Genomic DNA, 27,183 nt, shown 5'->3' on the forward strand with positions numbered 1-27,183 from the left:
TTGAATTCAGGGCTTGGGCACTGTCCTTGAGCTTCTTTTGTTCAAGGCTAGCACTCTACCACTTGAGCCACAATATCACTTCTGGATTTTTCTGTTTATGTGGTACTGAGTAATCAAACTCAGGGCTTCATGCATGCTAGGCAAGCATTCTGCAACTAAGCCACATTCCAAGCCCCTCTATATCTTTTAGTAACCCCTGTTTCTGAGGGTAAGAAACAAGTTTTGTAATTATAGTTTGTGAGATAGGGTCTCACTATGTATCTCAGACTAGCTTTGAACTTTCAATCCTCCTGCCTCAGCCTCCTGAGTGCAGGGATTACAGTTTGAGCTATCATACCTGGTAAAACAAGTATTTTATTGTTTTTGTATGTGTTTGTGTGCCAGTAATAGGTCTTAAACTCAGGGTCTTGAGTTTAAGTTTAAAAAGCAAGCACTCTACAACTAAATCACATTCCTAGAATCTCACTTGGCTTTTTTGCTCAGCCTTTTCTGCTGGTGCTTTACCACTTGAGCCAATACCTCCAGCCCAGCTTTTGGTTGGCTAAATATAAATAAGTCTCAGGGATTTTTCTACCCAGGTTGGCGCCAAACCATGATCTTTCCCTTTCAGCCTCCTGTTACCTAGAATTACAGGCATGAGTCACTGCCACCTGGTGAAACAAGCATTTCATTTGTTGTGGGTAATAAGGCTGTACATTGGTAAAACCTGTCTGGGACCATTTTGAAAAGGTCCATTCAAAGTTTAAAAGCACATGCCCTTTAGCCCAGTGATACAATTGCTTAGACTTTCTCTTATAATAACTTCCCAAATACTGAGATATTTATGTAATACCAAGATAAACAAACTAAAACCCTATCAAACAAAATAAATATGCACAAAAATCAGACAACTGCTGTTGAATTGACTGGCTAGGCCTTGGTCACTATCTACTCACCCGTTCAAGTCAAAAGCTCGCATAAGAATGTGCTGTAATACATCCAGTGAGGTGATCTGTGGGTCTAAGGCAAAAGATCGATATTCAGGTGGCAAGAAGTTTTCACATTTCTGGGGAGAGAAGATACGGTAGTCCATTCAAGGCCAAATCACTATGTTGAAGAATGAGTGAGGTACAGAGCAGAAGGAGGCAAGGTCAGAGAGGTGGGCAGGGGCCAGAATGAGATGAGTATTCTGGAGCACTGTGAGAACTTGGGTTTTTGATGAGTAAGAAGAAGTCACAGTGGGCTGGGAAGGTGGCTCAGTGGTAGATCGCTTGCTTTGCATGCCTGAGGCTCTGGGTTCGATTCCTCAGCACCACATAAGCAAAAAGAAAAAAGCCGGAAGTGGTGCTGTAGCTCAATTGGTAGAGCGCTAGCCTTGAGCTGAAGAGCTGAGGGACAGTGCCCAGGTCCAGAGTTCAGGCCCCACTACCAGACCCAAAAAAAAAAAAAAAAAAAGAAGTCACATTTTGTTTTTGTTTTTGTTTTTCTTAGGTGCCAGTACTGGGGTTTGAACTCCAGGTTATGAACTCATGCAAAACTTTTTTTTTGCCAGTCCTGAGGCTTGAACTCAAGGCCTGGGCACTGTCCCTGAGCTTCTTTTGCTCAAGGCTAGTGCTTTAGCACTTGAGCCACAGTGCCACTTCTGGCTTTTTCTGTCTATGTGGTACTGAGGAATTGAACCCAGGGCTTCAGGCATGCTAGGCAAGCACTCTACCTTGCATAGCTTTTTGTTCATGGCTGGCCCTCTAACACTTGAGCCATGCCTCCAGTTCCAGGATTTTTTTCCAGGTTAACTAGAAATAACAGTGTGAAGGATTTGTCGGCCTAGACTGGCTCAGAACCTCAATCCTAAGTGTCAAACTCCTAAGTAGCTAGGATTATAGATGTGAACAGGATTTTTTTTTTTTTTTTTTTTTTGTCAGTGGGCGCTGTGCTTCAGCTATTGAGCTCAAGGCTAGTGCTCTAGCACTTGAGCCACAGTACCACTTCTGCCTTTTTCTGTTTATGTGGTGCTGAGGAATCGAACACAGGGCCTCATGCATGCAAGGCAAGCACTCTACCAGTGAGCCACTTTCCCAGCCCTGTGAATAGGATCTTTATGGCTGTGATCTCTGATCTCTGTGATTATACGTTTGAGCTATTGGCAACCAGTGTAAGTGAATAGAATATTTATGGTTCTGAACAGTGATTCTTTTTTTTTTTTTTTGTCAGTCATAGGGCTTGAACTCTGGGCCTGAGCACTGTCCCTGAGCTCTTCATCTCAAGGGGAGCGCTCTACCCCGTGAGCTACAGTGCTACTTCTGGTTTTCTGGTGAAACTCTGATAAGAGTCTCATGGACTTTCTTGCCCCAGCTGGCTTTGAACTGCAATCCTCAGATCTCAGCCTCCTGAGTATCTAGGATTACAGGCATGAGCCACTGGTGCCTCACTTGAACAGTGATTCTTAGATCTCAGCTATGATTATAGGTGTGAGCCACCAGCATCCAAATTACCACAGGTTTCTGAGCGGAGAATGAATGTGGCCTGATGAAGAATTGAACAGAATCTTTTCTTTTCTGTTTTCTTTTTTGGGGAGAGAGGCTCAGAAAGTATAACCTTCTATGTTTATAGCATTTAAATAGTAAATGTCACAAGACAGAAACTGTTTACATAATGAAAAATTGTCTGAGTTCATGTTATCAAATGCAGACAAAAATGTTTAATTAATTTAGCTTTTGTTTTCTTCTGTCAGTCGTGGGGCTTGAACTTGGGGCCTGGGCCCTGTCCCTGAGCTAACTTTTGCTCAAGGTTAGTGCTCTACCACTTTGAGCCACAGTGCCACTTCCTGGTTTCTGGTGGTTAGTTGGGAGATAAGTCTCAGACTTTCCTGCCTGGGCTGGCTTTGAACAGCAATCCTCAGATTTCAGCCTCCTGAGTAGCTAGGATTACAGATGTGAGCCATTGGCGCCTGGCTTTTATTTACCTTGTATCTTTTCTTATTTTTAGTGTACGTGCACGCACATGTGTATGTGTGTGTGCGTACACACATGTGCACACACATATGTGTATGTGTATGTGATCTTAGGACCTGGGCACTGTCCCTTAGCTTTTGCACTCAAGGCTGGAACTCTGCCACTTGAAGCTCTACTCCTAGCTTTTTGCTGATTAATTTGAGATAAAGAGTCTTAGGGACATTACTACCTAGGCTGAAAAGTAGGTTGATATTTTTCCTCAAATTTTATGTTTAATGTTTTTTTTTTTTTTTCCAGCTCTGGGCTTGAACTCAAGGATCTGGGTACTGTCCCCAAGCCTCTTAGTGCTCAAGGCTAGGACTCTACCACTTGAGCCACAGTGCTACTTTTGGCCTTTTCTGATTAATTTATTGGAGATAAAAGGGTCTCATAGACTTTCCTGTCCAGGCTGGCTTGGAACCATGATCCTCAGATCTCAGACTCCTAAGTAGTTAGGATTATAGGTGTGAGCTTGATTAAAGGTACCCACCCTTTAAATATTTTTTACACTAGTTAAGAGACAAATTTTCAGGGCTGGGAAGATGGCTCAGTGGTAGAGTGCTTGCCTTGCATGCCTGAGGTCCTGGGTTCGATTCCTCAGCACCACATAAGCAAAAAGAAAAAAGCCGGAAGTGGCGCTGTAGCTCAAGTGGTAGAGTGCTAGCCTTGAGCTGAAGAGCTGAGGGACAGCGCCCAGGCCCAGAGTTCAGGCCCCATGACCGGACCCCCCCCCCAAAAAAAAAGAGACAAAATTTCTAAAACTGAGTGTTTTGATATGCCATTTTTTCTTTGTCGTGTGTGTGTGTGTGTGTGTGTGTGTGTGTGTGTGTGTGTGTGTGTGTGCGCACACGTACACATGCATGCTGGTAGTGGGACTTGAATTCATGGCCTTTTTTTTTCTTTTGTCAGTTGTGGGGCCAGAACTCTGGGCCTGGGTGCTGTCCCTCAGCTCTTCAGCTCAAGGCTAACACTCTACCACTTGAGCCACAGTGCCACTTCCGGCTTTTTCTGCTTATGTGGTGCTGAGGAATCCAACCCAGGGCCTCATGCATGCAAGGCAAGCACTCTACCACAGAGCCACCTTCCCAGCCCATGAATTCATGGCCTCTTGCTCTTACTTGGCATTCTCCCCTTTCACTCAAGGCTAGTGTTCTAGCATTTAAAACTACACCTCCAGTTCTGGCTTTCTGCTAGTTAAAACTGAAGCTAAGAGTCTTGGGGATTTGTCTTCCCAGGCTGTCTCTTAACTTCAATCCTCAGTCTCAGCCTCCTGAGTATCTAGGATTAAGGTGTGAGCTACCTGCTTGATCTTGATCTGTCTCTGTATCTGTCTTTCTTTCTCTATATATTTATCATTTTTTGGTTCCTATACTGCAGCTGGAACTCAAGGTCTGGTCGCTATCACTTATCTTTTTCACTCAAGGCTGGCACTCTACCATATGAGCACACCTCCACTTCTAGCTTTTTTTTCCCCCGCTGGTTAACTGGAGATGTGAGTCTCATGGACTTTTCAGCCTAGCCTGGCTTCGAACTGTTGTCCTCAGATCTCAACCTTCCCAATACCTAGCTTGAAGATACCTCTTGACACTGCCAAGACCACTTTCCTAGTCTGACCTCTGGGCACTGTTTGCTGGAGCTACTAGAAGTTTTTTTTCCCCTTTGAGTTCACACTAAAGGCCATGCCTAGGGAGAAATGAGAAGAGCCCTTTCTTGCCTCTTACCACTCTGCTCTTCTTACTATTTGCTCCTCCAGCAATATGGAAACCTACAGGAGTGTGTCAAGTGCATTCCCACCTCCCAGCCTTTACCAAGGCTGTTCCTTCTACCTAAAACTCTCTTCTCCATCTGAAATGCACATAGATGACCCCTTTTAATTTGTGTCTGTGGCCCTTCAATAACTTCTCTGAGGATTTTTCTTTTTTTTTTTTTTTTGGGTCCGGTCGTGGGGCCTGAACTCTGGGCCTGGGCGCTGTCCCTCAGCTCTTCAGCTCAAGGCTAGCGCTCTACCTCTTGAGCCACAGCGCCATTTCTGGCTTTTTTCTTTTTGCTTATGTGGTGCTGAGGAATCGAACCCAGGGCCTCATGCATGCAAGGCAAGCACTCTACCACTGAGCCACCTTCCCAGCCCTCTGAGGATTTTTCTATATATGAACTTCCAAGTTCAGAATCTTTGCCATTATTTTGCTATAGCATCAAGGATCCAAAGCACCACAGTTGTCTCCCCCGCCCCACCAGAACATGGGCTGAATGGTGGGGACTCACAAAAAAGTGTACTCTCAACACCTATATATTATTGACTGTAGGACTCCTCTTTCAGACAGCTAGGACACCTCTTCATTCCTAAACGCTCCACCCCTCAACTACTGCAACCCCAACTCTCAGCCCACCTCTCTACATAAGCTCCATCCACCCATTCCTGTCCGTCCCTCCATTTTCAGTCCCACACCCTGAGATACCTCCCTAAGACCCAAGCCTTCAGCCCCCTCTCCATTAATATGCTCTCAAGACTCGCCCCTCTGGTTATGCCCCAAGACTCAGGTCCCTCCCTCGATCCTATAATAGCCATCATGGTCCAATCCTTGGGGATTGGCGGGTGGGCGGAAGGGTTGCTAGTCTCACCTTCACTCGTACTCGGACCACCTCTCGTTCTTCCTCCTCAGTCTGAAGACTCCCACCGGGCGGGGGCACTCCGGGGCTGGCAAAATCTGAGGACCCGGAGGCCGTTGCCATCCCGCCTCCACCTGCCTCAGGGTGACGTTTGACCCCTTTGCCCCCCCCCCCAACCTTTATACACGTAACCTACAGTGAGGGCACCCGTGGCCCCACCTTGAGCTGGGGCCGGAGCGCAGGCGCAGAACGTACCACGAGACTCTTCCCCCCCCCCCCCCGCCGGCTCCCACCGCCCCTCCCATCTGACCCCGGCTGGAAGTAGCATCTACGCATGCGCCTAATATGCTCTTGCTCAGAGTCCCACCCCTAAAGTCAGGTACCGGTCCTGCAGCTTGGTTGTTTTGGCAGTCTACTTCCGGATTCATCTAAGGGCGTGGTAAACTGACAACTGGTTCCAGAGAGAAGTAGGCGGGGAAAGGAAGCTGTGAGTGACAGCTCCGCACCAAGTTTCCTCACCCCTCTGCTGACAGATGATGTCATCTGTCTCAGTTAGCTGTGACCCTTGCTTCAAGAATTTGCAGAACACAAAGAAAATCGTTTTTCCACTCATTAAAAATAATTTACACTTTGTAAAAATTCCTGGAACGATACTTGTATCATTTTTTACCTTTCCTGTATGCTTGTTATACTCCATTAAGTAATTTACCCAAAAATGCTGTTTTAAGGTTCTCTGGAGGACCTAGTTTCGTTTCTTTTCATGTTGCTTTCGTACAGGCATCCAATGAAGTTCCCGTTTTACATTTTATTAATTCCCATCCTTACCCGGGGACACAATTGGTCAGCTGGGTCCATGTGCTGACTTGGGCCCCTGATTGGTCTCTGCTGCTGGGCCAGAGTGCAAAAGTAAGTAGGATTGGCCAGGCTCAATCATGTATGGCAAAATAAGTTCTTTCTCTTTCATCTTCTGAATGCTAGGATTATAGACATTTGCCACCATGCCTAGCTGTCTCTCTCTCTCTCTCTCTCTCTCTCTCTCTCTCTCTCTCTCTCTCTCTCTCTCTCTCTCTCTCTCTCTCTATCTCTCTTTCTCTCTCTCTTTCTCTCTCTCTCTGTCCTGGGTCTTGAACTCAGGGCTTCGGCACTGTCTCTGAGCTTTTTTTGCTCAAGGTTTAGTACTCTATTACTTGAGCCACAGCAGCCTTTTTCTGTTTATGTGGTACTGAGGAATCAAACCCAGGGCTTCATGCATGCTAGGCAAGTACTCTACCACTAAGCACATCCCTAGCCCTATGGTCCTAGATTTTTGATATTTTTTCCCCTTTTTTGTGGTTCTGGGGTTTGAACTTGGGGCCTCACCCTTGCTAAGCAGGCACTCTGCCACTTGAGGGATTCCACAAGTTCCTCTTTTTTGCATTATTTTCCAGATATGGTCTGGCTTATGCTAGCCTGGCTTGGACTTTGATATTCCCATTTGTGGTTCTTTGTGTCACTAGGATGGCAAGTACACATCACTGCATCTAGCCATTAGTCCAGATTGGGTCTTCAAATTTTTGCCCAGGTTGGCCTCAAACCAAGATGCCTCCAATCTTTATCTCCCAAGTAGTATTACAGGTTTGAGCCATGGTCCTGGCAATGCTGGATTTCCTGATGGAAAAAGAGTTTGACAGTCTACTCTCTCATTTGTTATCATGCAGTAGATAAGCAAACCACTATCCTGGAGCTTGGAGTTTTCCCTGAGAGTACTAGTGCATAGGTTTTAGACAGGCATACAATGTTATCAGACACCTCTGCCCTGGATGTGCAGAGGGCCTTTGGATGGAAAGATGCTGGACCTAAAATGATCCTTGGCATAGTCCTGACAAGAATTTCTCCTTTGTTTATTGATTCTCCATCCAACAAATATAAAGTATATATGTTCCACAGTCTCCATATATTAATTTGTTTAATATATCCCAAAACCTCATATGAGGTATTATTATTATTATTATTATTTTGCCAGTCATGGGGCTTGAACTCAAGGCTTGGGCACTGTCCCTGAGCTTCTTTTGCTCAAGGCTAGCACTCTGTCACCTGAGCCACAGTTCTACTTCTAGTTTTTTGTTTAAGTGGTGCTGAGGAATTGAACCCAGGGCTTCAAGCATGCTAGGCAAGTACTCTACCACTAAGCCACATTCCCAGTCCTTATTATTATTATTATTATTATTATTGTGTGTGTGTATGCGTGTATGTGCTGGTACTGGGGCTAGAACTCAGGACCTGGACCCTGTCCCTTAGCATTTCATTTCTTCCCTCCCCCCCCCCCAGAACTAAGACTTGAACTCAGGGTCTGATGCTTTTCCTCAAATGCTGGCATTTCTACCACCTGAGCTATACCTCCACACCTGTGAACTCAAAACCTCATGCTCTCATTTGGCCTCACCCCAAGGCTGAGATATGAAGTTCGGTTTGAAGTCTTCCAGGCAGAACAATCCAATTAAGCAGCAAAAATTAAGAAGTGGAGGTGTTACCTCCTATGTAGTTAGGATTACAGGAATGTGCCACCAGCAATAGGTGAGGTAGGTATTAGTATTAACAGTATTTTTGTATATGACAGTGTTGCAGGCCAGGAAGAAACAAACTTTAAGTGGCACAGAAAGGAGGTAATGCAACAGAATGGACAGAAGATGGGGCTATGCCTTGTGAATCTGAAGCAGAAGTTCAGCATGCATTTGAATAAATGGGGATGTGAGTGACAGCATGTAAGAGTTGAACTCTAGGTTACATGATGACTGGTTTGTGGTGATGCTGAAAGTCCGTTGGGACAGTTTGTGGGGTATTTGGTATGACTGTGTGTCTGTGTGGTGACTTATTCTTATTCTTATTATTTTTTTTTGGTCCGGTCGTGGGGCCTGAACTCTGGGCCTGGGCGCTATCCCTCAGTTCTTCAGCTCAAGGCTAGCACTCTACCACTTGAGCCACAGCGCCACTTCCAGCTTTTTTTTTTTCTGCTTATGTGTTGCTGAGGAATAGAACCCAGAGCCTCAAGCATGCAAGGCAAGTGCTCTATAACTGAGCCACCTTCCCAGTCCGGACTCAGTTTCTTTTTTTTGGGGGGGGGGGTCCGGTCATGGGGCCTGAACTCTGGGCCTGGGCGCCTGCCCTCAGCTCTTCAGTGCAAGGCTAGTATTCTACCACTTGAGCCACAGAGCCACTTCCGGCTTTTTTCTTTTTGCTTATGTGGTGCTGAGGAATCGAACCTAGGGCCTCATGCATGCAAGGCAAGCACTCTACCACTGAGCCACCTTCCCAGCCCTATGTGGTGATTTATTGGGAGCCCAGTGGATGAGTGATAGAAGGCATGTGTGGTGTGAATGTTGGAAATTGTGTGAAGCATGGGATCTGGTATCTATGGGGTATATGATGAGATCTGTGGGGATAATGGTAGAGAATATTGCAGAGTAAATTTTTTCTCCTCCACCCAAATTACTTGAAGCTCTAACCACCAAGGTGACTGCATTTGAGATTGGGTCTTTAAGAAGGTAACTAAAGTTCATTGAGGTAATAATGGTGTGGCACTAATCCAATAGGACTAGTGCTTTTTTTTTTTGTCGGTCGTGGGGCTTGAACTCTGGGTCTGAGTGCTGTCCCTGAGCTCTTCAGCTCAATGTTAGCACCCTACCACTTGAGCCACAGCACCATTTCTGGTTTTCTGGGAGTTAATTGGAGGTAAGTCTTTCCTGCCAGGGCTGGCTTTGAACCACAATCCTAAGAGGTCACCTCCTCAGTAGCTAAGATTACAGGTGTGAGCCACCTGCGCCAGACTAGTGTTTTTTTTCTTTTCTTTTTTTTTGCCGATCCTGGGGCTTGAACTCAGGGCCTGGGCACTCTCCCTGAGTTTCTTTTGCTCCAAGCTAGCACTCTAGCACTTGAGCCACAGTGCCACTTCTGTCTTTTTCTGTGTATGTGGTACTGAGGAATTGAACCCAGGGCTTCATGCATGTTAGGCAAGCACTCTACCACTAAGCTACATTCCCAGCCCCAGGACTAGTGTTTTCATGAAAGGAGGAATAGACATTAGGGTAGTAAACAGAGAAAAGGATGCAGCAGGAAGCTGAAGGGTCAGGGAGAGGCCTTAAGAGATGCCAAACCTGCTGTCAGCTTGATCTTAGATCTCTCCATCTTGGGAACTGTAAGAAAGTAAATATTTGCTAAGTCACCAGGTCTCTGGCATTTTTTTGCCAGTCCTGGGGCTTGAACTCAGGGCCTGGGCACTGTACCTGAGTTCCTTTGCTCAAGGCTAGCACTCTACCACTTGAGCCACAGTGCCACACTGGCTTTTTCTGTTTATGTGGTATTGAGGAATTGAACCCAGGACTTCATGCATGTTAGGCAAGCACTCGACCACTAAGCCACATTCCCAGCCCTCTGGCATTTTTTCTTACAGAAATCTGGGATGATTAAGACAGGGCATGATAATGGGCTATTGGGTCAGTAATGGAGCCTCTATTAGATGACTTCAGGAGACTATAAGTTGAGTGATAGGATCCAGGGTGTGAGGGAGTCTGGGGTGAGTGATGGGTTATGGAGGGGTGACTCATTGAAAATGGTTAATGATGGGGGCTGTGATTAATGAGCTGTCCATGGGGTTAGTGGTGGGAGTTTGTATGATGTGAATTCAGTGTTTTGAAGGGTGAATAATATGGGCCTATAGGTAGTGATGGAAAGAATATGTGGGGTAAATATACAGGATGGAGAGTTGGTAGGAGATGACTGGTGCCTATAAATGATGGGAGGGGTATATGAAATATTCAGAAGTGAGCAAGGTGAATGTAGAGGGGTTTCCTGAACTGAATTACAGCTCCAAAAACATTTTTCTTTTTGTTGGTCTTGGGACTTGAACTCAGGGCCTGAGCACTGTCCTTGAGCTATTTCACTCAAGGCTAGCCCTCTACCACTTTGAGCCACAGCTCCACTTCTGGTTTTCTGGTGGTTAATTGGAGATAAGAGTCTCACAGACTTTCCTGCCCAGGCTGGCTTTGAACCACAATCCTCAGATCTCAGCTTCCTGAGTAGCTAGGATTACAGGCGTGAGCCACAAGCACCTGGTTCCAAAATATTTTTTGTATGTATCAGTATTGGAGCTTGAATTGAAGGCCTCATACTCTTAGTTGGCTTTTTAACTCAAGGCTAGCACTCTGCTATTTGAGCTACAACTTCATTTCTAGTTTTTTGCTTGTTAATTGAAGTCTTATAGACTTTTCTGTAAAGGATGCCTTTAAACCACAGTCCTCAGATATCAGTCTCCTAAATAGCTAAGGTCATAGGTGTGAACTATCAGTGCATGGCCACCAAAAAACCTCTCAGGGCCTGGGCACTGTTCCTGAGCTTCTTTTGCTCAAGGCTAGCACTCTGCCACTTGAGCCACAGTGCCCCTTCTGGCATTTTCTGTTTATATAGTACTAAGGAATTGAACCCAGGGCTTCATGCTGTACCACTAAGTCACATTTCCAGTTTAATTTTTTTTTTTTTGTCTTTTTTGGTACTGGGGATTGAACCCAGGACATTGCACTTGCTAGGCAAGTGCTTTGCCACTGAGCTACACCCCAGCCCATATCAACTCTTGTTGCAACCCTTTCCCCCATACCTCAGAATGCAACTGTATTTGGAGACAGGGCCTTTAAAAGGGATGATTTAAAATGAAACTGGTAGATTGGACTTTAATCCAACAAGATTGGTGTCATTCTAAGAAGAAATTAGTATACAAACCTGACTGCACAGAGGACACAGTGAGAAAGTGGCCATCTGCAAGCCAAGAGAGGTTTGTGAGTAATCAAACCTGACCTTGTAATCAATATCTTAACTTTGAACTTTCAGCTTCCCAGACTGTGAGAAAATAAATTTCCGTTAAGCCATGTAGTTTTTGGTATTTTTAAATAGCAGCCTGAACACTCTAAGGCAATTGCTTTGAAAAGACCAATGATAGAAGTATGAATGTAAAGGCATTTCTGGTCAGGTCTCAGATGGAAATGAGTAAATAGGTTATTTAAAACTGGAAGGCAAAAGAATTTGAATTTGTTTTAGTGTTTTTGGAAGGTAGAACTTGAGAGCAATTAAAATTAACTTGGATTTTTATTTATTTATTCTTTTTTTGTCAGTGTTGGGGCTTGAACCTTGAGCCTGGGTGCTATCCCTGGGTTCTTCAGCTCAAGGTGAATGCTCTACCACTTGAACCACAGTGCCACTTCCGGTTTTCTGGTGGTTTATTGGAGATAAGAGTCTTACTGACTTTCCTGCCCCAAGCCAGCTGGGGCAGCCAAGCTGGCTTTGAACCGTGATCCTCAGATCTCAGCCTCAGATCTCAGTAGCTAGGATTACAGGAATGAGCCACTGATGCCCAGCTTAACTTGGGCATTTAGCTGAGGTTTTTTTGTTTTTGTTTTTTTTTTGGTCCGGTTGTGGGGCCTGAACTCTGGGCCTGGGCGCTGTCCCTCAGCTCTTCAGCTCAAGGCTAGCACTCTACTACTTGAGCCACAGAGCCACTTCCGGCTTTTTTCTTTTTGCTTATGTGGTTCTGAGGAGTCGAAGCCAGGGCCTCAGGCATGCAAGGCAAGCACTCTACCACTGAGCCACCTTCCCAGCCCCTGAAGTTTTTTTTTGGGGGGGGGTCAGTTATGGGGCTTAAACTCAGGGTCTAGGGACTGTCCTTGAGCTTTTTTTTTGCTAAAGACTAGAGCACTACCACTTTGAGCCACAGCTCCACTTCAGATTTTCTGGTGGTTAACTGGAGATAAGAGTCTCATGGACTTTCCTGCCCCCCCCCGACTGTTTTTTTTGCCAGTCCTGAGGCTTGAACTCAGGGCCTGGTCATTGTCCTTGAGCTTCTTTTGCTCAAAGTTAGCACTCTACCACTTGAGCCACAGTGCCACTTCCAGCCTTTTCTGTGTATGTGGTACTGAGGAATCGAACCCAGGGCTTCATGCATGCAAGGCAAGCACTCTACCACTAAGCAATATTCCCAGCACCCCCCCCCCCCCCCCGCCACCCTGGGCTGACTGTGAATGCTGATTCTCAGATCTCAGCCTCCTAAGTAGCTAGGATTACAGTACTCAGCAGATGGTGTGTGTGTGTGTGTGTGTGTGTGTGCATGTCTCTGTGTGTGTGAATATTAGGGCTTAAATTCAGGGTCAAGACTGGCTCTCTACTGTTTGAGTCACAGCTCCACTTCTAGCTTTTTGCTGGTTAACTGGGGATAAGAATCTTTCGAGATTTTCCTGCCTGTCTGGCTTCAAATTGGGATTTTCAGATCTCAGCCTCAAGTAGCTAGGATTACAGGTTTGAGTCACTGGTGCTCCACCAGCTGAGATTTCTAAAAATAATAGTATTGAAGATGTAGTTTGTTTATACAAAAATACAAGTGTTGGACAAATAATTGACAAAGCAAATGTCAGGCAGACAGGAAAACAAAAAAAGGATTTAGATAATTCACAGCTCAAACGAGGCATGGTTGGCATAAGCCTGTAAGCCCAGACTGAGTTCAAAGCTAGTCTGAGCAAAAACAATGCCTCAATAAAAAAAAATCTCTGGGGATGGGAAGGTGGCTCAGTGGTAGAGCGCTTGCCTTGTATGCCAGAGGCCCTGGGTTCGATTCCTCAGCACCACATAAGCAAAAAAAGAAAAAAGCCGGAGGTGGCGTTGTGGCTCAAGTGGTAGAGTGCTAGCCTTGAGCTGAAGAGCTGAGGGACAGCACCCAGGCCCAGAGTTCAGGCCCCACGACCGGACCCCCCCCAAAAACAAACAACAAAAAAAAATCTTTGCATATCCTATTTTGCAATGATGGAAAAAGTATTCTTTATTGGGGCGGCTGCGGGGGGGGGGGGGGGGGAGTCCGGTCATGGGGTTTGAACTCTGGGCCTGGGCACTGTCCCTGAGCTCTTCAGCTCAAGGTAAGAGCTCTACTACTTGAGCCACAGCAACATTTCTGATTTTCTGGTGGTAAATTGGAGATAAGCGTCTCACACTTTCCTGCTGGGCTGGCTTTGAACTGTGATCCTCAGATCTCAGCCTCCAGAGTAGCTAAGATTACAGGCATGAGCTACCAGGGCCTGGCTCAAGAAAATAGGATATGTACCCTGGTAAGCTCAGAAGACACAGTATCCACCCAAAGAGAACTCCTTTCAGGCCTTAACATAAATTGTTGCTGGCTCCTGGATATATTCAGGTAGAGAGATCTCAGGAAACTGAGATCTGAGGATCATGGTTCAAAGCCAGTCCAGGCAGAAAAGTCCGTGAGACCCTATCTCCAATTATATAGCAAAACACTGGAAGTGAAGCTGTGGGTCAAGTAGACCAGCCTTCAACAAAAAAGCTAAGGTAGAGTGTACTGGCCCTGAGTTCAACCCCAGTATTGGCACAAAAAAACATTAAATGGTGTTAGCCTGTTTATTTTGGATTTAACTTAGGACCTGTGATCCCCTTTCTTTCCAATTTCTCCACTTTGGGATGGGACTATCTATCTTTTTTTGGGGGGGGGCTATCTAACATCTGTCTATCACTACTGCATTTTTTAAGCAGAAAAGTGATATGGTCTTGCAGGTTCCCAGATAAAGAGCAATTTGACTCAGAATGAAGATGTGTCATATTCCAAGTTTCCTAATTTGATTTACATATTTAGGTGAGAGTTGGATATGAAGCTTACGTGGAGGTTGGGAGAGGTGGTTTAGTAATAAGTGCTTGTACAATGCCCTGGGTTTAATCCCCTGGGCACTGAAAAAATATCTGTACCTGTATGTATCAATAGCCTACACCTGTAATTCTAGCTACTTGAGAGGCTAAGATCAGGAGGGTCATACGTTCAAGGTCAGCCCAGATATATACACTTGAAACTCCCTCTGAACCAATAGCTGGGTGGGCTGGAAAATGGCTCTCATCACAACTGTGTGGGAAACAGACACTGGTTTCAGACCAGTCCAGGTAGAAAAGTCTGATTCTATTTCAAGAGAAAGTAGTTGGGATGATACATACCTGGCATGTCAGCTATAAGGGGAAACTCAGAATAGGCAAACTGCAGTTTAGGTCCATGTCTGAGCCAGAAGCAAAACTCCATCTCACAAATTAGTGCTCGGCAACAGTAACCAGGATACGAGGACACATGCTCCTCCATGTTCACAATAGCCAAGTTATGAAACAACCTGTTGCCCCACTACAGATGAATGGATCCAAAAATTGTGGCAACTTATTCAATTGAATATTATGCAGCCATTAGAAAGGACAAAAAAAAAAAAAAAAAACGGGCGCCAGTGGTTCACACCTGTAATCCTAGCTACTCAGGAGGCTGAGATCTGAGGATCGCAGTTCAAAGTCAGTCTGGGCATGAAAGTCCGTGAGACTCTTATCTCCAATAAACCACTAAAAAACCAGAAGTGGTGCTGTGGCTCAAGTGGTAGAATGCTCACCTTGAAATGAAGAGTGCAGGGACAGTGCCCAAGCCCAGAGTTCGAGGCCCATGACTGACAAAAAAAAAAAAGGACAAAATAATGGCATTCGTAGGGAAATGGATGGAACTAGAAAAAATAATTTTGAGTGAGGTAAGCCAAGAGCAGACACAAATGGCACATGGTCTCCCTGATATGTGGATGTTAAATTCAAAATGCAAAGAGATATGACAAAGTAAACAGGACTTAAGAAACAAAGGATGTCCACTCATCTTGTTGTTTCATTACTAAATGACCCCATGTGTTGACCACATATATGATACATGTATATATGTGTGTGTGTATAGATATATATACACATACATATACATATACATACATATATATATATATATATATATATATATATATATATATGCACATCTAAGGGAAGCTAGGAGGACACAGAATCAGAGAGAAACAGAAGGAAACATACAACAAGGGGCCCATCAGCTGCACTGGACATTGATGAAAACAAACTAAGCAACTCAAGAACAGCGATGGGAGGATGGGAATGAGGGAAAGAGGGGACGGCTAACACTAAGCAAAAGGAAAGAAATGTACATACCATCCCATGTGGAAGAAGTAGTTGTATTGTCAAAGCTCATAGAATTCACAAACTTTATAGATCATGATCATGACAATTTGCCTCATGAAGGTTAGAATGTGTTCGTGACTTTAACTATCACTATCACAATACTGTGAAATTTGTGAAATTTATGTAATTACTTAATCACAATAAAAATTATTAAAAAAAGAAAAAAAAGTCCCCTGACTAAGGACCTAAATATAACCAGGACATTGATCATAAATTTGCCCCAGGGTTTAGACAGGAGGTCATGCAGCTGAGTTATAGACAAGGGTCACTATAGTGGTTGTAGAGTTTATGTCCTGATTTTGACACCTCTAGACAAAATTCTTCATCATGTGCTGTCTCCAAACCTTATCAGGTAAAATAGGCATAGATGAAAAGAATGGCTTATGATAAATATGTTATGGGTCATGCATGGTTGCAAGTTTGAGATTCTCAAGAAGTGAATTAGACAGGAAACAGAAACAAAAGGTTTTTTTTTCCTTCATTGCTGTTTTTGTTTTTTCCTTTTGTCTTGTTTGTTCATTTATCTATTTTTGAGAGGGCAATGGGGAGTACAGAAATGGAGGGACAAAGGGTAAGCAAATACAGCAGTGATATTCACTGGACAGTATGTTGAAAATGAACTTTACAACTTGTGTGTAGGGATGGGAGGGAAAAACTGGGAGAGAATGAGGGAAGGGGTGACATTTTTAAAAAAGAAATTGCACTTACCTAACTTTATAACTGCAACCCCTCTGTACATCACCTTTATAATAACAATAAAAAAAACTTTTGAAAAAAAATCAGTGCTCAGCAGTATAGCACCTGTCTAGCAAGCATAATACCTAAGTTCAAATACCAATACTACAAAAAAGTAAAGAAAAATTTGGCAATGAATAAAGAGTTTGGGCTGCTGGTATGAGAGTAAATAAAATATTCATGCAAGAAGGTTATGGAGTGAGCACCGGTGACTTATGCCTAAATTCCTTACTACTCTGGAGGTTGAGATATAAAAGTTGGGGTTCAGGGGCTGAGAAGGTGGCTCAGTGGTAGAGCACTTGCCTTGCATACTTGAGGCCTTGGGTTCGATTCCTCAGCACCACATAAGCAAAAAGAAAAAAGCCGGAAGTGGCGCTGTGGCTCAAGTGGTAGGGCGCTAGCCTTGAGCTGAAGAGCTGAGGGACAGCACCCAGGACCAGAGTTCAGGCCCCACGACCGGACCCCCCCCCAAAAAAAAAGTAAATAAAAATAAAAATATAAATAAAAATTGGGGTTCAAAGTAGCCCAAGCAGGAAAGTCTGTGAGACTCTAACCTCCAATTAACCACTAAAAAGCTAGAAGTGGAATTATCCTTGAGCAAAACTCAGGGACAGCTCCCAGGCCCTGAGTTCAAGCCCCAGGGCTGGCACACAAAAAAGGATATGAATTTGAGGAGACCAGATGGCAGAATGTTATGGACTATTTTGTTTCCTCCACAAATTTGTTTTGAAAACTCCATGATCCTCAGGATCTCTTGAATAGCTAAGATTATAGGTGCAAGCTGTCAGTACTTGGTTAACTGGTATTCTGAGAAGAAATTTGGATACAAACATACTAGAAATGAAGTGTACAGAGCAAAGACCATGTGAGAACACTGAAAAAGAAGTTACTTAAAAGCCAAAAAACAGGCCTCAAAGAAACGAAACACATGCATTTAATCCTGTCTTCTCAGATCTGAGGGTTATGGTTCAAAGCCAGCTCAGGAAGCAATACCCATGAGACACCTGAGTTCTAGCCCCAGGACTAGCAAAAAGAAAAAAAGAAAAAGAAAAAAGAAAAAAACCAAATTGGCTAATACCTTGAATAGCTTCTGAGAACCTTTCTTTCTGTGGCTTAAGCCAATCAGTCTTAGGCTTTTTTTTTTTTTTGGTAGGTCATGAGGCTTAAACTCTGGGCTTGGGCGTTGTCCCTCAGCTCTTCAGCTCAAAGTGAGCGCTCTACTGCTTGAGCCATAGTGCCACTTCCAGTTTTCTAGTGGTTTATTGGAGATAAGAGTCTCACAGACTTTCCTGCCCAGGCTGGCTTTGAACCACGATCCTCAGATCTCAGCCTCCTGAGTAGCTAGGATTACAGGCGTAAGCCACCAGCGCCGGCTTAGTCTTAGGCTTTTTGTTATGGCAGCCCAAGCTGACTAATATAAGTGAACCATGGGATCAATGATAGGGTCTTTGGTGCGAATGATGGGATGGTCTTAAAGGGGGAATCTAGGTAGTAAATTATGGGATCTGTAGGGGAAAATAATAGGCATGTATGCGGTCAGTGCTAGGAGTTGGTGAGGTTAGAGATGGGAGGTCTATGATGATTTGGATCTGTGGATGAGTTAGTGATGGGTGGGAAGGGTCTGTGGGGGTCAATGACAGGGCATCTTTGGATTCATAATTAAAAGTCACTCTATGTTAGATTGAAGAGCTTTTATTAACTGGTTGTAAAAATTCTTTTTCCCAATTGCTCCTGACAATACCTCCAATATAGCCCTTATTTTTTTGGTTACTGGCCTGAATATGAGAGATCAGTTCGCTTTGTTCCTCCAACATGTGAGATCAGGTTTAGATTCTTCTGGCAAATGGAGAGTGCGTCTTCACGAAGTCCTCCAGCTCAGTCCACTGGTCCTTAGTTTAACTTCCTCTTGGCTTTTGTGACTCTGGAGTCGAACATACTCTGAGCATGAGTAAGCTGCTTCACAGAATCGAGCAAGAGGATTCCAGGTATCACCAGCCATAAGGCATTCATGAAGACAAAATAAAACCAGAAATAGACTGGGTGGCCCATCTCCGAATGCTGGAATTCATCTCGATACTCCGTCAGGAAGTACAGAACATCTCCATAGATCTGGCCTGTGGGAGGGAAGAGGAAGGAGAAGCCCCCATGAGGAGAAGGAAGGGCTAGCCCAAATTCTCTATTTCAATGTATCCTTCAAGGTCTCAAAGCTCAGGATCTCACACTCAAAGAACTCTGAAATCAGAGCTGAAAATCTGAGAAATCAGCAAAGTGAGATTAAAAAAATAGTGTGGAAACATTCTGAATTTAGGAACACTTCATAGCTCCAGAAATTAAAGAAAAAATTTTTGGTGCCAGTCTTGGAGTTGAAACTCAAGGCCTGGATCCCTGAATGCTTTTGCTCAAGGCTGTCTATTGCTCTACTACTTGAGCCACAGCTCTAATTCTGGCTTTTTGGTGGTTAATTGGAGATAAGAGTCATGTACTTTCCTTCCTGGGCTGGCTTTGAACCATGATCCTCAGATCTAATCCTCCTAAGTAGTAGAATTACAGGCTTGAGCCACCAGTTCCCTTGCTGGATAGATAAGTTCAGAGCATGGCTGGGTTGTTCTACTCAAACCTCAGGATATTTTTGGCATTCAGTCAAACTTATCCCTGGATAATAATCTCCACAGGGATGTTCCTGTGTCTGTGGATCCCACCTTCAAGCCCTCTAGTGCCCTGTATGATCTTTTCCTCACCCAGAGAGACCATGAGCTGTAGAACATAACGAACTGGTTGTTGGCGGAGAAAGGCAATCACTACCCACAGGCTGAGTGGTCCCCACATGCTAGCTGTGATGGTCTCCATACAGACGATAAAGTTGTCACAACTGTTAAGAGAAAGGATGGAGGGACATTGGTCTCAGTGTGCTTTGTCTTCAGGGTACCCTATTAGTGCTCCCTGACTCACCAACACCACTACAAATTAGTGCAGGTGTCACATAATCTGTCTCATAAAAATAAATGAAACCGTGATTTTTCCTTCACAATAAAATAAGAAGTAAACACTTACATGATGTAACGGCTGTCTCCCTTGGAATACTCTTTCCCTAAAAGGAAACAGAAAGATATGAGAAAAGGCAAAAATAGAGATTCACATTTGTGAGTGCCCCAGTAAGACAGACTTCATAACATCCTTATGCCTCAGTTCCCTCAGCTGTGAAAAGGGAGTAGCAGTTTGGATTCTAAGTACTCATGCCTGTAATCCTAGCTACTCAGGAGGCTGAGATTTGAGGATCATGGTTCAAAGCCAGCCCCAGCAGAAAGCATAAAAGGAGGTATGTATAGATAGTGAAGTGCATAAAACAGGCAATGAGGGGGTAAAAGAAAATGGAGGAAGAGTATGCTAAATCTCTAAGTTTCTGAAGTATTAGAAGTAGAGATGGCCTAGTAAAGATGTAGTAGTGTGTTTTATCCATTTTGCATGTGTTTATTTTTCCTTATGTTCTCAAAAGGTGACTTATTTTTTCAGCTCATTGATATTACAACTAAAAATCATTATTGAAAGGAGAAGCAGTCTCCAGATAACAAGTCAAATATTTCTTATTATTTTTTTGAGTTGGATTTGTGATTCTAACACTTTTTTTTTTTTGGGTCCGGTCGTGGGGCCTGAACTCTGGGCCTGGGCGCTGTCCCTCAGCTCTTCAGCTCAAGGCTAGTGCTCTACCACTTGAGCCACAGCGCCACTTCCGGCTTTTTTTTCTTTTTGCTTATGTGGTGCTGAGGAATCGAACCCAGGGCCTCAGGCATGCAAGGCAAGCGCCCTACCACTGAGCCACCTTCCCAGCCCCTGATTCTAACACTTTTCTACATACAAAACACAAATGGTGTGAAGGGTCTTCATGATTGCATTATAAAAGAATTTAATATGTCATAATTAGTTAATTTGGCATTCAACTGTAATGTCCATATGTTAATTTCCATATGAGCCCCATGATGTAAAGACTTAAAGATGAGTTTGAAAAAAATGAAAGAATCTCATTTAGGGCTGGGAAGGTGGCTCAGTGGTAGAGCACTTGCCTTGCATGCTCAAGGCCCTGGGTTTGATTCCTCAGCACCACATAAGAAAAAAGCCGGAAGTGGTGCTGTGGCTCAAGTGGTAGAGCGCTAGCCTTGAGCTGAAGAGCTGAGGGACAGCGCCCAGGCCCAGAGTTCAGGCCCCATGACCGGATCCCCCCCCAAAAATTGTTACATGTATCTTGCTTAAGTTTTTGTTCATTAATTTATATTCATCCAATTATATAAAGCAAATTTGGAGGAAAAAAAAGAAAATGGAAGAGGGAGAAGATACAGATGAACAGATGAGTGAATAAAAAGTAAGCAGAGCCAGGTGCTGGTGGCTCATGCCTATAATCCTAGTTACTCAGGAGGCTGAGATCTGAGGACCATGGTTCAAAGCCAGCCCAGGCAGAAAAGTCCATGAGACTCTTATTTCCACGAAACCACTCAGAAAACCAGAAGTGGCACTGTGGCTCAAGTGGTAGAGTGTTTACCTTGAGCTGAAGAGCTCAAGGCCCATGAGCTCAAGGCTCAAGAGCACCTAGGCCCATGACCAAAAAAAAAAAAAAAAAAGAGTAAGCAGAAAATAAGAAAAAGGGAAAGGGAGAGGGAAAGGGGGAGGGTGGAGAGAGGGAAAACTGGGCAAGGGCTGGGAATGTGGCTTAGTGGTAGAGTGCTTGCCTAGCATGCATGAAACCCTGGGTTCGATTCCTTAGTACTACATAAGCAGAAAAAGCTGGAAGTAGCACTGTGGTTCAAGTGGTAGAGTGCTAGCCTGGAGCAAAAGCAGCTCAGGGAAAATGCCCAGGCCCTGAGTTCAAGCCCCAGGACTGGAACCAAAAAACATTGGGCAAAAATGAGGGAGGGGTGACACTGGTCAAAATGAAATGTACTCATTATCTGACATATGTAACTATAACCCCTCTGTACATTACCTTTACAATAAAAAAGAATAAATTTCAAAAAAAGAAGTAGAAAAAGATCACCTAATATAGGGGATGTAGCTCATTTAAAAAAGAGAGAGAGATAATAGATTCTTCACAAAAGAGGATTCCAATATGGTCAATGAACATACGGAAGAGCTCAAACTTCCATTAGAACACTAAAGAAAACAAATCACTTACATTCATTAGAATAACTAAAACTTACCACCTGAATATACCAAATTTTGATGCAGATATTGAGGAACCAGAATTCTCCAGTTCTGGTGATAGAAATATAACACAGCATACCATTTTTGTGTGTGCCAGTCCTAGGGCTTGAATTCAGATACTGTGAAGCCATAGCTTCACTTCCAGCTTACTTTTTTGTCAGTTGTAGGGCTTGAATTCTGGGCATGGGCACTGACCCTGAGCCCTTCAGCTCAAAGCCAGTGCTCTACCACTTAAGCCACAGTGCCACTTCTGGTTTTCTGGTGGTTAACTGGAGATAAGAGTCACGGACTTTCCTGCCTGGGCTGGCTTTGAACCGTGATCCTCAGATCTCAAACTCCTGAGTAGCTAGAATTACAGGCATGAGCCACCAGCAATATTTTGGTAGGGATATTTATTTGGTGCTGGGCTGGAACCCAGAGCCTCACGTATACTAATAAGTAAGCACTCTAACACTAATCAACATCCTCTGGTAGTTTTTCCTAAAGTTATATAATACATAATATATACCTACCGTAAGACCCAGCCATTTTACTTCAACATATTTACCCAAAGGAGATAAAGCAATGGTCAATACAAAGACATATTGCTCACACCTGTAACCCTAGCTACTTAGGAGAGAGGCTGAGATTTGAGGAAAATGGTTTGAAGTTAGCCTAGGCAGAAAGGCCAGAGCATCTTTTCTCCAATTAAGCAGCAACAATGAGACAGAAGTGGAAGTGTGCCTAAAGTGGTTGAGCACCAAGTGTAAACTGAAAAAGGCAAGCAAGTGCTCAAGGCTGTGAGTCAAGCCCCACTACCAGCACACATACAGACAAAAACTTCATGAGACCAAAAGGAGTATTGTCAAGAATGCAGAGATTGGAGAAGGGAGATACATGCCAAAAATGTTTATATAATATACGTGTTTTGAAAGTGTGAGTCCCTGAGTTCCAATTCCAGTATCATAAAAAAAGCAAGCAAGCAAACAAGCTCTTTATGGAATGATAAGGAGTGACTTCCCTAAAACAGCAAAGTTCAGAAGGAGAATGTTGGGGTTGGAGGAGTGGCTCAGTTGGTAGAGCAACAGCCAATGAGCAAAAGTGTAAGGTACTGTGTTCAAATCCCAGTTTAGGCCAAAAAGAAAAGAAAAAAAGAAAGAACAAATAGAAGTAGTAATGCCCACAGCCAATGGCTCATGCCTGTTATCTTAGCTACTCAGGAGACTCAGTCTGAGTCTCAGTCTGAATCTAGCCTGGGCAGGAAAATTTGTGAGATTCTGATCTCCAATTAACCCCCTAAACGAAAGCTAGAAATGGAGTTTTGGCTCAAGTGGTAGAGTGCTAACCATAAGCAAGAAAAATTCAGGGACAGCACCCATGCTCTGAGTTCAAGCCTTAGGACTGGCACACTGGCACACTTACACACAGAAGAAGAATGTTACTATTTATGTAAAAAGAAATAAAAAATAATGATAAAAAAATCATTACATAAAATCTACTGCTTGCCACTGCTCAATTATTTGAGACATGGTCTAACTATGTAGCCCAAACTGGCCTTGAGCTCGCAATCATCCTGAGTACTGGGATTACAAGTATATACCACCACACTGGAATCTTGCCACTGTTCTATGTTTCTGACATATATTTGAGTACTGACTATTACCTTCTTTTATTTCCAGTTTTCTAGTGGTTTACTGGAGATAAGAGTCTCACAGACTTTCCTGCCTGGGCTGACTCAGCCTCTGAGAACTATTTTTTTTTTTTTTTTGTCAGTCCTGGGGCTTGAACGCTGGGCCTGAGCGCTGTCCCTCAGCTCTTCAGCTCAAGGCGAGTGCTCTACCGCTTGAGTCACAGCGCCACTTCCAGTTTCTGAATGGTTTATTGGAGATAAGAGTCTCACAGACTTTCTTGCCCCGGCTGGCTTTGAACCGCGATCCTCAGATCTCAGCCTCCTGAGTAGCTAGGATTACAGGCATGAGCCACCGGTGCCCGGCTTCCTGAGAACTATTACCTTCTTACAATTGACAAACTGAGGTTTATGCGTATTATTTATGTATAAACTCACGAAGGAGCCAGGCATGGGCTGGGAAGGTAGCTCAGTGGTAGAGCGCTTGCCTTGCATGCCTGAGGCCCTGGGTTCGATTCCTCAGCACCACATAAGCAAAAAGAAAAAAGCCGGAAGTGGTGCTGTGGCTCAAGTGGTAGAGCGCTAGCCTTGAGCTGAAGAGCTGAGGGACAGTGCCCAGGCCCAGAGTTCAGGCCCCACGACTGGACCAAAAAAAAAAAAAAAAAAAGAAGGAGCCAGGCACTGGTGGATTCCTCCTGTAATCCTAGCTACTCAGAAGGCTGTGCAATCTGTGGATCACGATTCAAAGCTAGCCTAGGCAGGAAAGTTAATGAGACTCTTATCTCCAATTAACCACCAATAACCCAGAAGTGAAGGTGTGGCTCAAGTGGTAGAAAAGTGAGAAAAGTTAGCTCAGGGACAGTGCCCAAGATCAGAGTTCAAGTCCCAGGACAGGCAAAAATAAAAAAAAATTAAGTTAATGGAAGACTTGGTAGGTAAAACATTCAAACCCTACCCAGAAAATCCCTTCCCTCCAATAACACAAGAACTTAGGACTTACAGAGTTGGGATAAGAAGGCTTGGTCTGTAAGAAGAATCTTGTTGTAGAAACTGAACCACCCCTCAATCACCAAGTGAATGAATGCACATACTGCAAACCAGCACAAGGACAGTTTCCGCCAAGTTCCCAGTGGGGCAACTGAAGTACGACTGGCTAACAGCCATGTGGTCAAAATTAGGGCTCCAGAGACAGAGAACAGGGCAGCTAGGATGTGCCAGGTGGGAATGTCATTAGGCACAAAGTTGTCAAGCTTCAGGTTCCGAGGCCAATAGGGATGCAAGGGACTTTTGTTGGTTGTCATGTTTCTATGGGCAGGCTGGCTGAGTAACTTCGAGTGACAATCAGGGAAGTAAAAAGAGGAACAGAAATACCTGGGTAAACAGAAAAGACAGAGATGATTAAATCAAATGCATACAGTATCACTACAAAAAATGTAAAGGAACTGAATTTACCTGTTGATAAGACTGACTGTAAAACTGGATGAAAAATAATCTAATGATAAAAATGAACAAAAGAAGCTGGGCACTGGTGGCTCATACTTGTAATCCTAGCTATTCAGGAGGCTGATATCTGAGGATCACAGTTCAAAACTAGCAGAGGCAGGAAAGACAGTGAGACTCTTCTCACCAAAAAGCCAAAAGTGGAGGTATGGCTCAAGTAGTAGTGAACCATCCTTGAGAGAAAAAGCTAAGGATCAGAGAGTCCAGACCCTGAATTCAATCACTGGCATGTGCGCATGTGCGAACACACACACACAGAAATACATACATAAATCTGATTGCTTGTGGTTTTATTTCATTTTATTTTTGGGTCCGGTTGTGGGGCCTGAACTCTGGGCCTGGGCACTGTCCCTCAGCTCTTAAGCTAAAGGCTAGTGCTCTACCACTTGAGCCACAGCGACACCTGCGACTTTTTTCATTTTTGCTTATGTGGTGCTGAGGAATCTAACCCAGGCATGCAAGGCAAGTGCTCTACCACTGAGCCACTTTCCCAGCCCTGCTTGTGGTTTTAAAAACTGGACTAAAGGCCCAGCACCGGAGGCTCATGTCAGTAATACTAACTACTCAGGAGGTTAAGACCTGAGGATCATAGTTCAAAACCAGCCTGGGCAGGAAAGTCTATGAGACTCTTATCTCCAATTAATCACCAAAAGTAGAGTTGAAAAAGCTAAGGGCAGTGCTCTGAACCTCAGTTCAAGCTCCAGCACTTGCACACCCAAAAGTAAATAGATAAAACAGATAGCTAGGGGGAGGGGGAGGGAAAGTGGGAGTAAAACAAGGGAGGGGGTAACAACTTTTGACAACAAATGTACTCACTACCTTACATATGTGACTGTAACCCCTCTGTACATCACCTTGACGATAAAATTATAAAAATGAAACCAAACCCAAAAAACAGAAAGCTAGTTCCAGGCCTTGGTCCAGACCTCAGGGGTCACAATCTGGTAAGGGACATACCTCACTGGTCACAGTCTAGTGGAGAAGACAAAGAACTGGGCCTGGTCTCAGCCTTAGGGGGTGGTGTGGAGGGGATGGGGGATGGAGTGGGAGTGTGAGGGGTAGGGCAATGGTCTGACGTGGGACACCTGAGAACCACTGAGAGACACTGTCAAGAGAGCCTGTTGCCAGCACTGGGTGCTCAAGGTAGGGTAGCGTGGCACAGGAAGCTAGTGGGGACCAGAGCCTTGTATTCATGGCTCCCCCGCCCCTCCTCACATTTCTAGAAATCTGCCACAGGACAAATGAGATTAAGAAGTCACAGTCCTAAGGCCCAGAATTCCAGAAGCCAAAGCCTCCAGGCAATAGCGTACAATGCCGTCAACCTGTCAGAAAGTCTAGGAGAAGTGGGGTCCGACCCCACTGGCTGCGCTAACCTGGTAAAGGGGAGCGCAGCACAGAGACTACCAATCTTAGCCCCCCCCCCTGCCTCAGCGAAAGGGCGAGCCTTCGGTCGTCCAGACTATGGTCCTGGGAGTCCTGTGTAGGAGCCAGACGGGGGACGGGGCTCGGGGCGGCTGGTGGTGCAGGCCTAAGTGGGGTTGGAGGGGGTGCGCAAAGCACTCACCCGAGCAGCGTGGTAGGTGCTTCTTTCCCCTCAGGCTTCCGACTCCAGTTTGACTGGCTGACTGGGTAAAACAGCCCTGGTTTAAGTCCCGCCCCACAAGCTCCCCACCTAATGGAGTGGGCCAATAGGGAAAAACGAAAGCGAAACACAACCAATAGGAGCTTTGGGTTTGTCGCTAGCCTAGTCCTCACGCGTGGTGCGGTTTTCGCAGTTGGCTACAATCAAATCAGGAGTGAGATAGGGGCCGGGATTCGCCAAACTTGGTAGATGTTTAAGCTTGTAGCCATTCTGCAGCAGTTCTTGACTTCTATTTTTCTGTTCCGCGTAGAATAATCAAGGTGTAAGTCTTCCACGTTCACAGCCTAGTCTTCTACCCTGTGCCTTTGTTCTCTGGGCAACAACTAGTAAGTTCCCAGACCAACTCCCACTCTTAATGTAAGGAAAATAAGTGGCTGACCACACCGTGCACGCTACAAAACCTTGTCCCTGGTCCCCGCAGTCCTCAGAAACCCTCAGTCCTACAGGCATGGTCAGCTTTACTTCCACGGACTTCAAATCATAACCAATCAGGACCCAGGCCCCTCAGTCCGACAAGCTAATTGGCATGGAGATCTTCAACCCTGCCAATTCTAAATAGCTAACCAGAATGGCATTAATACTAAACTAGTGAGCATCCACAAAGCATTCAGTCAGAATCCAGACAACCACAATCCTCAGTCCTAAGGACCAATAATATCAACCTGTCATCTGTCTTGCGTTCTCTCTGGTCCTAGTAGGATAAATCATTTGGAATAGTGATCTCAGTTGTCTAGCCAATGAATATCTGTCTTTCCCCCCAGAATCCAGCCCTATTCAAATCGAATAGGACCAAGACCTAGCCATCCTCGGGCTTATCAGCCAATCAGGAACAATCATAAAAGAGTGAACCAATCACAGTCTGCTCCTTCCTCATAGTTTTCAGT

At 44.6% G+C, this 27,183-nt stretch overlaps 2 protein-coding genes across 5 annotated transcripts in view; both read right to left on the bottom strand.

Annotated features, from left to right (window-relative positions):
* Tbc1d25 (TBC1 domain family member 25) overlaps positions 1–14,660 on the bottom strand; it is a 28,492-nt gene extending 13,832 nt beyond the window's left edge. Inside the window, exons 1-2 of one of the 4 annotated variants that reach the window (XM_070040520.1) lie at positions 14,580–14,660; positions 936–1,045 (exon numbers count right to left, since the gene is read on the bottom strand). In XM_070040520.1, the coding sequence (XP_069896621.1) occupies positions 936–958 (23 nt within the window). In that variant the 5' untranslated portion in view covers positions 959–1,045; positions 14,580–14,660. The other 3 variants (XM_070040522.1, XM_070040519.1, XM_070040521.1) reach the window with 3 other exon arrangements.
* Positions 14,661–18,037: 3,377 nt separating this feature from the next.
* Ebp (EBP cholestenol delta-isomerase) lies at positions 18,038–26,287 on the bottom strand. Its single transcript, XM_070039183.1, has 5 exons — positions 26,222–26,287; positions 24,158–24,528; positions 19,413–19,449; positions 19,100–19,230; positions 18,038–18,475 (listed from the first exon to the last, which is right to left on the bottom strand). Exons 2-5 carry the CDS (start codon positions 24,456–24,458, stop codon positions 18,252–18,254), a joined length of 693 nt encoding a protein of 230 aa, XP_069895284.1. The 5' UTR covers positions 24,459–24,528; positions 26,222–26,287; the 3' UTR covers positions 18,038–18,251.
* Between the last annotated feature and the right edge of the window lie 896 nt (positions 26,288–27,183).

This window comes from Dipodomys merriami, unplaced genomic scaffold (genome assembly GCF_024711535.1).
Source record: "Dipodomys merriami isolate MVZ:Mamm:240054 unplaced genomic scaffold, mDipMer1.0.p SCAF_3, whole genome shotgun sequence".
NCBI classification, from domain to species: Eukaryota; Metazoa; Chordata; class Mammalia; order Rodentia; family Heteromyidae; genus Dipodomys; species Dipodomys merriami.